Source organism: Crinia signifera, chromosome 11 (assembly GCF_055691185.1).
Source record: "Crinia signifera chromosome 11, ASM5569118v1, whole genome shotgun sequence".
Classification (NCBI taxonomy): Eukaryota; Metazoa; Chordata; class Amphibia; order Anura; family Myobatrachidae; genus Crinia; species Crinia signifera.
In genome coordinates this window covers 86,535,010-86,551,715 of record NC_139227.1, presented here as the reverse complement: position 1 = coordinate 86,551,715, position 16,706 = coordinate 86,535,010, and the positions used below count along the sequence as shown (strand labels likewise).

The 16,706-nt window shown below is 39.4% G+C and overlaps 1 protein-coding gene across 1 annotated transcript in view; it reads right to left on the bottom strand.

The window, feature by feature from the left end:
• Positions 1-844: 844 nt before the first annotated feature.
• The window catches only part of LOC146045096 (uncharacterized), a 55,217-nt gene continuing 39,355 nt past the window's right edge, over positions 845-16,706 (bottom strand). Inside the window, 16 exon segments of the mRNA XM_083163777.1 lie at positions 845-1,109; positions 2,743-2,866; positions 3,235-3,274; positions 4,638-4,766; positions 4,851-4,949; positions 5,061-5,186; positions 6,708-6,767; positions 7,514-7,545; positions 7,622-7,734; positions 7,798-7,885; positions 8,498-8,673; positions 10,433-10,670; positions 10,761-10,944; positions 13,132-13,379; positions 14,204-14,378; positions 15,107-15,402. Coding sequence (XP_083019903.1) covers positions 845-1,109; positions 2,743-2,866; positions 3,235-3,274; positions 4,638-4,766; positions 4,851-4,949; positions 5,061-5,186; positions 6,708-6,767; positions 7,514-7,545; positions 7,622-7,734; positions 7,798-7,885; positions 8,498-8,673; positions 10,433-10,670; positions 10,761-10,944; positions 13,132-13,379; positions 14,204-14,378; positions 15,107-15,402 — 2,393 coding nt within the window.

The window sequence follows — 16,706 nt, the reverse complement described above, 5'->3', positions numbered from 1 at the left end:
AAGCAATTACGTGTACAAAGGCAGTTATCCAGCAAATCATAATTTAGATCTTTGTTTCAACAAAATCAATCAATCATTTATATTTGTACATATGGAGTAAAGCTGCAGCATTTTTGTAATGCATTAATGATTAACTAGGTATTGTTAATAATTAAAAAAATAATTTTAAGGTTGAGATTTTTTTTCCCCAAAAACTCTTATGGAAATATTGGGTATTGGCTTGGTCTTTGTATTCTTGTCTTCTGAGTCTTGGGTATTGGCTTGGTCTTTGTTTTGTTGTCTTCTGTGTAATGGGTATTAGATTGGTCGTTGTTTTGTTGTCTTCTGTGTTTTGGGTAATGGCTTGGTCTTTGTTTTGTTGTGTTCTGTGTCTTGGGTATTGGCTTGGTCTTTGTTTTGTTGTCTTCTGTGTCTTGGGTATTGGCTTGGTCTTTGTTTTGTTGTCTTCTGTGTTTTGGGTATTGGCCTGTTCTTTGTTTTGTTTTCTTATGCTAATTTGGGTATAGGCTTGGTGTCCTTTTTTATGAATAATTTTCTTCCAATTTTCCATTTTCTTTCATTTATACTTCTGTTTGGTTGATTTTTTGCATCTTAACCTATTTCATCAGATTTATCTTAGAGTTTTTGGTGGTCTTCATTGCAGTTTATTTGATGTATTATATTTTACTGGAGACTCTTTTGCACTTTCAGCTTCCATAGTTTAATCTACTCTCTCCTAAGAATCAAACTTTCTATTGCCTTCCGAGTCTCCATCAACTTTTCTGTTCTGTGCATTTTTGTCTATGGACTTTGTATTCTTCATTGCGGGTTCTTTTGTCTGAGGTGATTTGATCACTGGAGTTATTCATTCTCTATCATCTTCCTTCTTGTCTACCCTCTCTTTAGAATCAGATTTGCTGTTATATTTTGAATCCCCGTCATCTTTACTCTTCTGTGGGCTTCTGTCTTTTGTGCAACCGCCATCAGCACAGCCACAACTACTGACGTTAATGAAAGAGTATTGCATTTCTTTACCATTGGGGCAGCTGAGATTAATGGTGACCTTCTCTGTTTTCTTCTCTTGGCAACAATTACAAGTGTGCTCCATCAACTGAGACTCTGCAGAGTACCTGAAATGTAACAGTATATGTTAATATATATTTACTTTCAAATACAAATGAAGGGTCTCATTCAGAGCTGCGTGCGAACTGCACGCAATGTTGTTAAGTGATAAGTGCAACTGCACATGCACAAAAGTTACTAAAAACTCCTAAGGTGCATGTGTTACACAAAGTGTGCAGACAAAGGTGCTTTTGTGATCTAGATGAAGGGCATGAGATATGTTGTGTCAAAGGGATAGACGTTCCTGTGACTGTGAAATGGTAAGAACTGCGCACACAAATAGTCTGTTCAGTTAGAAATTTGAGGTAAAATCAATTTACCTTTTGCCTGTAATACCTGTTGAAACTCTACAACTGTATGTGTACATTAGAGTCATACTAGGTAAAAGCCAGTCCGAATGACGGCTTCTGCAATGTGCTTTCACTTTGAGCCGTGACAGTTTTTAGCCCACCCCATCCCAAGTCCCTATCTGTTCCTACCTCTAATCTCTGCATTCACAACACCCTCTCTTCATATCCAGCACGTTTGAAACAGATCAATGTCCTTGCAAAAATAGTTTTTACTTTGGATCATCAAGTGGCCTCCAGTGGTTACTGGCAGTACTTCACCTCATAGAGGTGAGGAGTATTTAGCCTTTTATATATAAATATAGTTTAGATGCAAAAAACAATGGACCTGGATCAGAGATGAATGTATTTGCCTCAGCTATTGCAATTTTTTACAGATTTGCTGCTGCAATCAGATGCAAATCTATGTTCATCCTTTCCCATGTGAACTGGCATGCACTGGATCAGTGTCTGGGGTTCCTTATCTGAGAATTCAGCTGTTTGGATTGACATACCAAACAAGCCATACAGGCCATTCAGGCTTGACATACAAGCCTGCTTTTGCATTCATTTCAAATCCTTTCCCAGTCACCACCCAGGAACGCCTATGATTTCACCTCACCATTCCTAATGCTAGTGATTTTGTGTGTGCAGCCGTCAGGAATATGCATGTGTTGAATGAGTCTTCAGGACTTTTGCCACATGCGCAATAGCAAATACTGTATTCACTGTGCAAACATCGACCCTGTGTCCAGCTCTGAATTCTTAAGAAGTCGTTTGTTTGATAATATCGGACGCCATGTACAAATTACATTTAAATTGACCCATTTCTTTGCCAATACTGTCCCCGATGTTATAACCCCTTATTGGCATAACAGTTTGTGGAACTAGATAATTGGTTTCTCATATTTAAATGTCAGTAACTTCTGAAAGTTCCCTGGATGTCACAAGAACTATGTAAACATGTCTGTTAGGCCTATGAACAGGGTGAATGGGCGGGGCTGCCATCAGAATTTGTGTGGTCCAGGACTGCCAAAATAGGCAGTGCCACCCTTTCTTTTCTCAAACATGTGGAATGCCTGGTGAGACCTGTGTCGGCAGCACTGGCCACACTACTCAACCTCTACATTGCTTTAAGGCAAATGAAGAGTTTGTTTATGACAAACTATACTTTATAAACTCTAGTCCTTTCTGTCTGGGCCTGGGACTTGAGTCCCCGCAGTCCCCCCTTGATGGCTGCCCTAGCTCTTAGCCATAGCATATGTAAGATACAGTATCAGCACCAAGTCACAGATTCATTCATGTATTTACTCACTTGGAGTAGCTCTCACAGCTTCCTCTGCAGTATGACATGACAACAGGCTTGAGGGATTTGCAGTCATTTTTCAGGATGATGTCTTCTGTCTTTACCACTTGACATTGCTTTATTTCCCGGACACCTTTAAGTAAAGGCCATGGAAAGTTGTATTTAAGTTATCCTGCTAAATATGTATATTCTTTTTAACTATATTCGCAAACTTTTACATTAAAGGATTACCATAATGTACACATCATTTGAATGCATTGGGAATTGGGTTTGTGTTTCATGATGAACAGAGACCCCTACAGGCTATAATAGGCACTACACCACATGAACTGAAATGTTTTTGCACAGTACTGTATGTAAATATTGTTTCTCAGCATTAAAAGTGACTTCATTTTTATAAGCGGAAAAAGCTCTGCACCATATTCACAGAAATATTCCTGAAATGCTAACAATATTAATATTACCTAGATGAGAAGACCAGGTTTGGAGTGAAATACTTACAAGTTAAGCAGCATCCTTTGGAATCTTTTTGAATGGATCCCTAGAAATGAGTGGAGACATTTATTAGTATGCTGTGTTTCTATCATACCTGAACTTTTCCTGGAAAACAACATTAACCCTTTGAGTGCCAACATCTCTGTGTGAGATGTTCAAAATATCCGCTAGAAATGCCAGCGCCGCTCACATAAATTCACCTCTCTGGTGCTTTAGATCTGCCGGGTTTCTGTACGGGAAGAGGGCGGGCAGCTGACATCCGCCGACGTCAGCTGCCTGCCCCCCGCATCTGCATCACTGGCACATTTACATGGGAACACCCAGTGTTTTCATGGAGATGCCAATGAAACGCTGGGCGTTCACATGGGAACAGCCCCTCGCAGCTGCCCCATGTCCCCCGTCTGCACTGGTAAGTGCAAACGGGCTGGCGAATAAGCAATTCACCGTGCCTTTCACATGTGCATAAAAGTTTATGCACATGCATAGTCACAAAACATTGTCCCCCTGTGCGAACGCACAGGGCAGCAATGCAATAAAAATAACTCCAATATTTCTGGGTTAATGAAAAAATAGATTTGATGTTAATGGTTTATAAATGTCAAGAAGGACAAACACCTTTTGAAATACAAACAAAAATGATTATTATATTTAGGGGGTATTTAATGTTGGCTGCTATTTCCGCAGGGTGAAGTAGTGGCCGTCGCCTATTCAATGCAGCCATTTACGACAGCATTGAAGGCAGATTCTGACAAAACAGATCCGACTTTAAAACAAGTCGGATCTGTTTTGTTGGAAATGTCCACGGTTTGCCGAACTCATGGCCGTTTTTCGACAATCCGTGAGCCTTTTCACTGCACACTTCCTGATCCTCGACAGCTGGAACATTGAATTCAGGCTGTCGAGTTTCAGTTGAGCTGGGCGAAAACAGCCCGGGATTCCGCCTGTTTCTGACATTCGGAATGCGGAATTGAATATCAACCTAATTGTCAATTTACTTGCTTTTGTTAAAATGCTAAAATAATTAGCAGGTACAATTAAGCACACTCAGCTACAATTTATAAAGAATCACTATAACTTTTTTTCGACGCACAACAGTTTAAGAAGAAAATGCTGCTAGAATGCTTGCTAAAAGTTTAAAAAACTGTAAAGTACGAATCAATCAGCTTCTGTGTTTGAATAAAATGGCAGGTCGGAGATAATTGGTTGGTACTTTAACTTTCTCAACGTTATCTCTCTTTCTAAACTTGTGGAAATTTCCCCTTGAATTGTAATTGAATAAAGCTATAAGAAAGTTAAAATTTATTGTATTAATGTTTCCCGTAAATGAAAGGAGATTGGACAAATGTATACTTTGAATGATTAGCTAATATATAAAAAATGAAATGGTAATTTTGTATTTGATTACTTACCGGTACACAGTCATCAAGGTTGATTTTTGGACATGACATTTTAGTTCCTATAGATATCAACTTGCTCTTCTTTCTTACACATTCATACTCCGTACAGTTATCTCCAGGAGGCGACCATCTGCCTCCAGGCTGTAAGGAATAAAACATTTTAGTTACGGTAGTTACAACTCTCTGAGCATATGCATATCATTGGTTGATATGCATAGTAGTCACCTTGAGAAGATGCGTGGAGTTATCACTGAGGTCCATGATACAATGAGTCTGTACACATATTCCACAACATTCCCCTTTGACTTCTTCATACATAAAGCCCTGAAGAGGACAACAAGAAAAGTGTTACTTTTGATGTAGTGTCCTTAAATTTAACCATATGTGATACCAATATGATGATTACCACTATCCATTGTTCTCCTATGGTTTTACCTGTGGACAGTCCTTATCACAGAGAGTGGAGACGCAGGAAATAGAGGGTATCTCAGATGTTTCATTCATCGAGCCTTCACACGTGCATTTTTCACAAAGATTGGAGGAAGGGACAGTGACACCAGGCTAAAAGAATAATGTAAAATAAAGATAATGATCTACGCAACATAGACCAAGTTGAGGTCAAGGATCTTTGGGCCAGATGTACTTAGCTTCAAAAAGTGATAAAGTGGAGATTGATAAACTACGAGCTCCTAACTTGCCATGCTTCAAGCTGTTTTTGAAAGACGACAGTTTCAGGCTGGTTGACTGGTGGTTTATACCTCTCCATTTTACCACATTTAGTACATCTTCCTCAATAAATGGTCTCATTCTATACTAGTATCAACTGATCATTATTTTTGAAAAATAGTTCGAACTTTGATGAGATCTTTGCAATTTTTAATGAAGTACCCATGGAGATATTTCTGCCTGGAGAACGACTTGGGTGCACTTCGTAGTAGTTATTTCCAAAATGGGGAGAATCGGTGTCCTTGGATCAATATCATCTATATATGTCTAGTGTCTGTTTGTGTGTCTCCGAAACACTGCCATCTGTTGGCAGCGAATTAAACTACATCTCTTTCTTTCTCACACATGCACAAACACAGAGACAATGATAAGGTCCGAAGCATTTGCTTCAAGCGGGCTTACTAGTCAAAATATAAGAGGACAACCAGAGAGATCAGAATGCATTTAGAATTTGTTTTCATACCTGATATTCAGTTCCGTTATGTACACACACTGTTTTAGACTCTGTGTAGAGAGAACAATAGGATTTAAATAATGGTGCCTCAAGATTCCATTTAGAAAATTGGTGCGTAATTGCATTAAATAAGTAGACTGCGATACCTACCGCATGTGTAGACAGGGCAGCAATCTCCTATATTCATATTCAGCACAGCTTCGTAGCCAGGCTCACAGTCCACTTCAACGTTGGAACACAGACTCCTATTGCAAACTTTATTTAAGTAAAAGAAAAAAGGATCAAACTTTCTTCACTTAATAACATGATACAGCATTGGATACAGAAACTGGAAACTGATACAAACAAAGATGGCTTTAGCATTATATGCAAGGATGTTATTTCGAACATTTGAACATGTTGACATTTTGACCATGTTGATAATACTGTATGGTGTCAATCTATTGTCTTAAGGTGCCCAAACAAGGATAGATTTCATGAGCAATCCAATCTCTTATACAATTTACAAATCATATACCCATCATTGCCACATTCTTCATGCCTACACATGGAACAATGTGTGCCAAATCCTGCAAAACAGGTCGCTCATCTTTCCGCATGTTAAAGGGATCAGCAAGCTAGATGAACATCCAGCGGGTACACACTTTGGATCATGATCATGCCCACACAAGGAAAGTTTTCAAACGATTGGTCGTTACGATCAGTGAAAAACGGCCATATTGTTTAAAATATCTTACCGGGTGTGGGCAGCTTTACAGGTGACTGTGGCAGATCTGATACTCACCACACTCTGTGACATTGCAGCAGGGGTTGGATGGGTTGAGTTGTATCACTGGCATATATCCATCTTGTGTGCAGTCTTTTGGTTCTGGTACTGCACAGGGTTGTTCTACACACTGTACACTCATTGTTGTGTTATCACAGGTACAGGTCTGACAGTTACTTATCCATGTATCTCCAGGCTAGTGGAGCAAGGAACATGTCAATGCACTGTCTAGATTGAAATCACATTACACAAATACAGTATACATAGTGGAGAATTTCGCTGAAGGCGGGAAATTGAATATAAAAATATGCATGGTTTTTGCTGCAGCCACAGGGTTTTGCTATTCATTTGTAGGACAGAAATTACTGTTTTAATAATGCCTATATATACTGTGCTATCCTGTTGGCATTCTGGCTGTGAGGTTTCTCCCTCTGCTGCTGCACAAGAGGGAGAGCCAATGATGTCAGTGTTAGAGGGGGCCTGATGTACAATGTCTCCTGCACTCCCCCTGCCTATTCTGGATCTGGTGTAAACCTGGTGTCTGTGTGAAACCCCTGTGTAATGTCATTCCCATTGGATCCGGACTCTTAGATAACTACAATTTCCAGCTACCCTTGATCCATCCAGAAGCCACAGAGCATCCCAGTAGCCCCTAAGATTCCCAGCAGCCCCTCCCCAGTGGGAAGATGGATGAAAGAGACCACTTAGAGCTGCAGAAATGGACAGGTAAATTTTTGTTTTTACTAGCATCTTGGATTTTTCAGTGCTGAAACCTGCATTCATTTCTATAAAAATTGGATACCATAAGTATGGGGCCTGTAATCTAAAATCGGCCATGAGGTACGCAAGTTTTTTTTTTTTAACCTTGCTAAACCTCGTTCCGTTACCTCCCTCCCATAGTCAATGCAATAAGTTGCATAAATCAGTATTTATTTCCATTACCTCTCTTGGCATTCCATTTGGCCCGATACATCCTAGATAAAGAAAGCAGACCATTAGTACTGTCACTAATAGCATGTGTGTACATTAAGTAGACGGAATGTAACATACCGCAGGTTGACACACATTTGTCCGACATGGTGTTGAATTTCATTGTACCCTCAGGACAGTAGCACCCTTCCATAAAATCAACCGTAGTCATGTTATAAAAGTTATTATTGTACCTATAAAAAAAAAACAGAAGTTAACAAGGAAACACAACCAGCCATTAATAGTGCCAAATCAACATAAAACGCTGCACTTACTTGGCATTACAGGTAGGTTCTACTGCGGGCCCACACGCTTGGTATTTTAGGTTAGAGGAACAGTTCATGGCTGTACAATGAGAACACATTGGAGGTTATTAAAGATATTTAATGAGGATGCAAGAACATAGGGCCTAATTCAGATTTGATAGCTGGGCTAATAATTATTGCAGCCCTGCAATCAGGTTAACACTGCCTCATCAGGGTGAAATCACTCCATGTGCAAGCCTGCCATTGGTTAGCTTTTGAAAACTAGCTGGATCGGTGATCCATTTGCAAACCGCTCACCATCAAACTATTTTTGCCAGTGTGTGCAGTCTATGTGTAGCCCAGGACTAACTCGGCGGCTGCAACAGAATCAGTCAGATCAGGAACGGAGATGACATCCCCTAGATTGTCTGGGCATGCCTGATATATCCTAGACACTCCCAGAAAATGGCAGGTTAGCACCTACGTACGCCAGCTTTCTGTCAATCAACTTGGGTATGTCCGGAGATATAAAAAATAATCAGGCTTTTATAGCACGATGGCCTTGCGCATGCATACACATGTACAGTCTATCAATAGTCACATGGCCTGGGAATTCGCAGCCATGGAATCCGGTGTAAATTAGACCCATAATATATAGTAATGACCAATAATACATTATTTCATTATAAGACTAGAATTGGACAGTACTTACCGCATACACCATCGGTGCTGTTTCTCCAGTCTACACAGACCCCTTGAATTGCACATAGGCTGGCATAGCTGTACAAGCTGGTGCACAGAATGTCACCTTTCTTGGTGCAGCCATTAATGACACATGCCTGATAGTATGGTTCTGGTGGTACAACGTTGTGGCATTTTTCAAAGATGCTGTTGACCAATTAAAATACCTTAATTAATACTACAGTTTTACAGGTTTAGCACATTGGTGTTGCTGGCCTCTATCATATCTTTTTATTATTATACAATTTGGCTACAGTGGTAGGATATTTGCTTTCAAATCTTCTGTGCCTGATTACAGGAGTTAGTAACTGCAGTCCAGAACAGCCTCACACTTAATGACTGGATGCTTCCTCTTAGTGTTCAACCACATCTCTCGAAAGTAAGCTGTCTTAAGCAGTATCCACTGTCTAATTGCTTTATACTTATACATGATTTTATAACTTGTGGTTTGTCATTAGTCAATTATGTATAATTATTTACTGTCTTGTGTCCACTATTTATTCTTAGGTACTGTGTAAAGCAGTGGTTCCAAAACCCTGGGGTGCCTCGGGGGATTTTCAAGGATGCCCTGGATTGGTGGTCCATGACCAATTCAAATTAGTGGTGACCAATGTTATGCCATGTTCGTACTGCGAAATACAAGGCTTTTCCCCGGCATTGAAATGCCGGGGACTGCCGCGCTTGACCCCTGTTCTCACTGCAAGGCAAATTCCCGGGTGAAGAAGTTCTACCCGGGAATTTGCCTTTTAACACGTTTTTTTGGCATTGTGAATGGGTCAACCTGTGTCTGCATATCCGGATCTCAGACACGGGTAAAAAGAAGGGTTTTACCCGTGTATGAGATCCGGGTATGCGACCCGTTCACACTGCCAAAAATCCTGTGTTAAAAGGCAAATTCCTGGGTCGACATGCTAGACCTGGGAATTTGGCTGCAGTGAGAACAGGGTATAATAGGAAAATTGTGGACAAACAGAAGTTAATCATGTTCATTATCACATAACTCACCTAAGTCAGATATATAGACACTTAATTAAATATATATTTTTTTATTTATCAAAGGAGAAACTGTTGGTATCGGGGTGCCGTGAATAAAGTTCTGATACTCAGGGACGCCAGGATTCAAGAAAGTTTGGGAAACACTGGTGTAAAGCATTGCAGAACCCCCTATGACACTGAATAAATAATAAGTAATAATAATAACTACTTATATAATTGTCTTGTATTTTCTATAAGCCTCATACAGTTGGACAAAAACCATGGGCACACTGTATGATAAAAATAAAACAAAAATACTAACACATTATTTTCGGTACTGCTCTATCTTTTACCCTAATAGGTTGTATTCACATCTAAATCAACAGAGCTCTTTCAGGGTATGGGTCATAGCGTCGACGGGCGTTCGATAGTCGACCTTTTAATTGTTGATCCTCACGGGATCGACCTAGCAACCATATTCCCTCAAGCAGAGATCTGAAATGCTAAGGATCCTTACAATATCTAAGTTAAGAATCAATAGGTCAAACCCACTTGGAAGACATAGCCAAAGATCAACACAAGCATAAGGCGAACATGGCTAAGGTCGATGCATAAAAAGTTTGACCTGAGTTTTTGTGGATTTTTTTCCAGTTTTTGAACTTTTTCATATTTTGCCATCCACATAGATTATGATTGGAAACGGTAGTGTGCCGAGAGCAATGGTAGTGAAACGGGTGAAGAGGTACACTAATTTAGGTCCACGGGCTCAGTTGTTGACACTGACCCCCCAAAAAATGAGCGCCCATGTTGACATTTTCGTGTGACAGCCTTTTGTCACTGTCGACTTTGTCAACTTTTAGGTGTTGATCTAGACTTTATTGACCTAGAAATTGTTGACCTAATGAACCACACCCTTTCAGTCAGTACACACCTGCTCAGTATAACCTTGCAGAGCTCTGGGGTATTGCAGGATCCCTGGGTCTCAGTTGATGGGAGACTTGTAAAATAAGTTGAGTGAGGAATACTGGTGGGGGCAGCAGTTGGTATGGAGTTACAAGATGACAAGTCCTGTCCTGGTGCAATCCAATGCTCTGCCATCTGAGCACATGATGGTGCTAGTTTTCCATTAGGGAGTATGCAGTCATCCGCTTGATTATTTGAACATTTTCCTTTAAGAACAGGAAGATTATATTAGTGTTATCAGTTATAGTACTAGTATATATCTTTTTCATTACATATTCTTGATCTCAGCTACTCACCACAGAGGCCTTCAGTGTTACCAGAGAACTTTTTGAGTGGAAGCTTAACATTGAAGGTAAGAACATTAAATGATATATAAGCCCCAAGTGCTGGGATCTGCACAATTACAAATATACCCGAGGATTTGATGGATATACCATTTCGGATGATTGCTGGATAGTGTCTTTTTTCGTTAATATATATCTAAAGAAGAAAAAGAAATTTGCAAACACTTAGGGGGAAATTTACTAAAGGAAATGTGTAAAAAATAGGTGTAAAAATAGGTGTATTTGTATCCAGAAATACACTTATTTTTGACATTTTCTATCCCGAAAATACGGCAATTCGTATTGATAGCACATCAATACGAATTGCCGTATTTTCGGGATAGAAAATGTCAAAAATAAGTGTATTTCTGGATACAAATACACCTATTTTTTACACATTTCCTTTAGTAAATTTCCCCCTTAATGTGTGTTAAAATAAAAAAAAACTTTTGCCAGATGATATTTGCAACCTTCAGTTTCTGTCTTTAAGGGCTAGATGTATTAAGATTCAAAAAGTGATCAAGTGGAGAGTGATAAACAGCCAGCCAATCAGCTCCTACCTGTCATTTTTCAAACTCAGCCTGTAACATGAAAGGTAGGAGTGGATTGGCTGGTTGTTTTTCACTCTCTACTTTATCACATTTTGAAGCTTGCTATATCTGGCCCTAAATGTTTAATAGTTATTTACATAAAAGTGAATTCCCCGGGGTAAAGGTAATAGATCCAGAGAAGCCGGAGGTGTGGAAGTTTGTTGGAGAATGGCTGTACTTTTTAAAGCGGCAACTGTTTGCCAGGCTGGTTTTGCCTTGGAAATGATTTCTGCTTTATAAATACACCCATTTTTAGACAAATTCCCACACCTCAGGCTTCTCTCATCCTATTAAAGAGTAGTGGATAAGTGGAATATACAGTAGAGCAATTTAAACATGCTTGGGGTAGGCATATTAAAATCCTTACAAAGCAATAAGGATCAAATATGGTTTGAGGTAACGGGGGGAAGTTACTAAGGTAAAATCGTACAAAAAATTTGTATTCGTACAGCAAAATACCAAATTTTTTATGCGTATTCGTATTTTTAGGATTTACTCTCCTGAATGTATGGTGATGTGTATTCGTATTCATGGTGTATACATGGAGTATTCGTATTTTTGAATACGAATACGAATGAATACGACATCGATAGAATACGCCTATTTTTAACATGAAAACAACGTACTTTAGTCATTTACTAACAATTCGTAAAAAATACCAATTGTAAACAAATACCATTTTGTAAAAAAATACGCCAAAAAAATACAACCTGATTTAGAAGTGTATTTCACATCTTAGAATTTTACACATGAGGAAAAAAATCGGAAAATAACCCCCAGCTGAACAAAATCACAATTGTGTGACTTATAAAAGGCCACTAAGCACACATACACACTTCTCAGCTTCAAGCATGGCACAAGGTTTGCATTCACAGACCATTTCAGTGTGGGCTATGAGATACCTGGGCTGAGATTTAATGGAATGTGAAAAAAATTGCAGTTTCCGAAATCGCACCACATTGCACTTTTTAAAAAGGCATTTTTTTCTGCTAATTTGCATATTTAATGAGATGTGAATTTGTGGCAAAGGAGTGCGATATGGTGCGTTTTTTAGTCATGAAATTGTGCGATTTTTAGTCCTGTAAATTTGCAAATTTGAGGACATGTGGGATTTTGTGTAAAAAATGTTATATAGAGAATGGCATGGGGTCCCCTGTTGAGCATAACCATCCCCAGGCTCATTGAGCTGGACCTGGTTCCAAAAATACAGGGGACAAAAAGTGTATAGGTTCCCTCTATTTTGGGATTCATGCCCGGCCCAGCCCTATTTAAATGGTTTTCTGATTTTTTAAAACCAGGCCCGGCTCTTTGAGCCTGGGGCTGGATATGCCCGTGGGGATGACCCCACGCCGTTTTTAAAATTATTTTTACTTTTTTTTTTTACACAGCAGCCTGCACAGATCTGACTGATCCATGCAGGCTAAAACCAATACAAATTTGTATTTTAAAATACGAATTTGTATTTAAAATACAAATTCGTATTGGAAAAAATACGAATGAATACGCCATCGGATAATACGAATCAGTCAAATACGATTTTTTGTATTCGTATTCTTAGTAAATTTCCCCCAACATGTTTAAAAAGGGGCAGACTAGATGGGCCAAGTGGTTCTTATCTGCCGTCAAATTCTATGTTTCTATTACATTTACCCTGTGTGTTCAAAATACTGTACATTACTAATTTGTACAGTACTTCAGTATATACTTGGTCTACTGAATAAGAAAACAGCCACATATATTGTATACATTATTACCTTGTTGATAACTCTTCTCTTCACAGCCTGAGAGGTTAGGACAATTATTTCATTTTTGTACATAATGCGAAGAGTCTTAATACAAGTTGGTTTCTCTGCATTACAGGAGAAGTTGTCAATATATACTTGGAAATTGTCAAATATTGATGTAATTTGTTGAACCACAACATACGTGCAACGACCATCAAAAGAGTAGTAGGTACCATCAAATGTGATGAAATGGGACATTCCCCAACCACCACAGACACCTAAGTGCATAAAAAAATAATCAATGTTCAAGAACTGTAAAATCTTCTGCAGTAAAATAAACAATGGTGGTTCAATAAGCAAGGTAATAAGACCTCTGAGTAATGTTCTCTATTTCACTGTAGTTTTCTGCCAGGCCAGATCAGCTAGACCACTGCTTTCCATCGCGGCCATTATATCAGTCATACTGTCCCAACATCCATTGTAGAATGGTGGGGTTGGAAGAAACATGGTCAAACCTTGCGGTACATAATGTTATAAGATTTCTGGGTCTAAAGGGCACATCAACAGCTGATGTGCATTGCAAACATTTCAAAATGTACAGTGATAATAGAATTTAATAGTGAGTATAGAAACAGGTTTTCGGTTTGGTGCAGTGCTTGTAGTAGACGTGCTTGGCTGTCCGAAGTGCTGCTCATTTTCAATGTCTGTTTTTCCCATTATTTAGGGTAGTACATCAAACTCAAACCTGTTTCATTGACATTACATTTTTCCTGTATACCATGTTAAGTTGGTCATAAATTGAAAGTTCTAATGTGTCTGAAATCTGATCACGCTATGAAGCTTAATGTTTGCCCATACTGTATTTTTACCAGCCATGCCACTGTAGCACCTTATGTTTGTATGGTATGACTGATATGAGGTATACTCTAATGAATGTAAGGGTAATCAGTGGTCTACCTGTTCTGGCCTTGTGGGAAATTAGAATTAAACAGAGAACATTACACACATGATAGGTGTTGTTACCTTACTCATTCAATCAATCATCCTTGCATATAAACTGGAAATTGGCAAATGTCATTGATTAGAAGAAGCTGATACTTACATTCACACTCCTTCTGATAGCAGCACCCACTCTTATCATATGTATTCTTGGGCTTCAAGCGATTGGCACAGATCACCTCATTAATTGGCGCACACTTTTTCTTGTTTATGACTATGTTGTTATGACCAACACAAGTTGCCATGGTACACTGGTCTATCATCCAGGTTTCATTGGCCTGTGGGAAAGAAATATGAGTAGACCTTCTTGGCTCCATGCATTTTCTAATTTCTGTTCGTGAACTGTGGGACTGATTTAGACCCATTCATTATGTGCTGGATTCGGCCCAATCCCCGATATTCAGGGTTTGCGCATGCGCAAACTCCAGGAGCAAACAGCTTTGGCGAGTTTCAGACTCTCCAGGACGTTCGTTCCAGGAAGTGAGCTCTGGGGAAGGGCAAGAGGTGTAAGCAGGGGAATGCCCATCGTTTTGTCTCCATAAAAAAGCTGGGTGTTCCCCTGAACAGTGCCCGCCCCCAATTCCTCAGATAGCGGGCACCTTAAACTTAAGTATGGAGTGAAGGCTGCAGAAATCATTTGATGTTCAGCGACCATCTAATGATTTCTCCTCCGTTTGTCCAAATACATGGGAAGCCTAGCAAACAGGTCTGAATCAGACAGAAAGTGAGAGATTTGGTAAGAAATCTCCATTTTTTTTAAAGTGGCAATCATTTACACTGTTTGATTTTGTAGTGTATATGATTGCCGCTTTAAAAAACAACAACTGAGATTTCTGACCACTTTCTGAATCTCTCATCCTTTTAAATGTCACCCCCTGTGTCCCATGTGGCACAAAAAGATGAATTAATGTTTTGAGGTTGAAATTTGAGATTTATGGAGCATTTACAAAAATAAAATAGGGTATATAGGAAATCTACGTGCAGGTCACATACAGTCAAACCTTACCTTACGTGGAGGCATAACTGCACTGCACTCAGGGGATGCGGTGCTGAATTTGGGGGTAATTGTTGCCAAAGTCTTGGTCCTAGATGTACTACTCATTCCAGATGTTAGGGTGGTGCCTTTTGTCTTTGCAGAAGCTGTGGTGGCACTGACTGTCTTCGCTCCCTTTGTACCGCTTGTGATGGTAGGCACAGTGGAATGTTGGCATTGCTCGGTGTATCGCTCTACCTGGCAGCTTTTATTGCATCGTGCATAGAAACACCAGCCTGCATTGTCAGTTGTGTTATATAGCACTTTGCCTGTTGGATAGAAAGTTAATAATAAAATCATCATAACTTGAAGGTACACATGTTTTTAAATAGAAGAACATGTCCTCCTATACCTCCAATTACCACTCTCTTCAAGACTGTGACCTATGGCATGTTGCATTATATTTTCTAAACAGTACAGGTTGAGAAGTTGTTCATAGCAACCAATCAGCATGAAGCTATGATTTTACAGAATGTACATGAAAAAAGATACCCAGAAATGTATTACTGTCTAACCTGTCCACTTGCAATTGTTTGGCATTTCTAATAGCAGCAGGTGACATATCATGGGTTAACCCCCACTGCAAGTGTCTTGGGTTACCCATACTTGACTACCTTTCAAAACAGCCTGGAGAAGCCCAGTGGTGAAGCCAAGCAGGCAAGTCATTGGGCCTATCCCCATGATGGTAAATCAATCAAATCATGTGTACTCAAGGAGGGGTTGGTCAAAAATGACAGCAGTTCAAATAATTTTAGCCCCATTCCCTCTGCAAAGAGACAACATTTCTGGCTTTATCTGTATATCCTGTCTGCTTCAATAAGAAGTGAGTGGGTTGCTGGAGTAGAACCCATGCTTTTGAGAGGTTTCAGGAGCCAAAAAAGCATGAATCATTTGCAACTTCCAGGAGAGTAGGAAAGCATGGAGCTACCTTGTTTTTTTGGTTATCAAATACTCTGTTTCCAGGTACTGTTCATAACCTAGACACAAGCAAATGGGCCATAAGGGCAGAACCAAAGGGGTGCTAGTAACATACTTAGGCAACCTTAACTCTGGTCTGCTGGGAAAATAGAATGAAATAGATAACATTACAGTACATACATTGTAGAAATGTATACCTTAGTTACTGAACTACTTTCGTACAATGGGACAAGAGAGCTATCGGAAAATTACTGATCTATAAAATGTTAACCTCTTGGAAGCCATAAAAAACACATAGCAATGGAATTGTTTGATATCCTGCGTAATTATAATGTCTTGGAATTTTCATCACTGGGGTTGCCCAATATGCTGTTGGTGTCCAGATGGCAATGTCTAGGTCCATCAATAGATTGACACCATTTCATCAACATAGCTAAAAGGTCAACCCAGCAAAAAGATCAACAAGACTATGGATGACACACGAAAAAGTCAACATACGTTTTTGGAGAAATGTATTAATTTTTTTTTAAATACATTAAAATCCACAATTAGGAATGGTAATATGTCCTGAGGCAACTGGCCCAGTGCACGGAGAGCAAAGTGGGCAATGCGAAGGACATGGTACAGTAAATGAGGATCCAAATGGGCAGGTGTC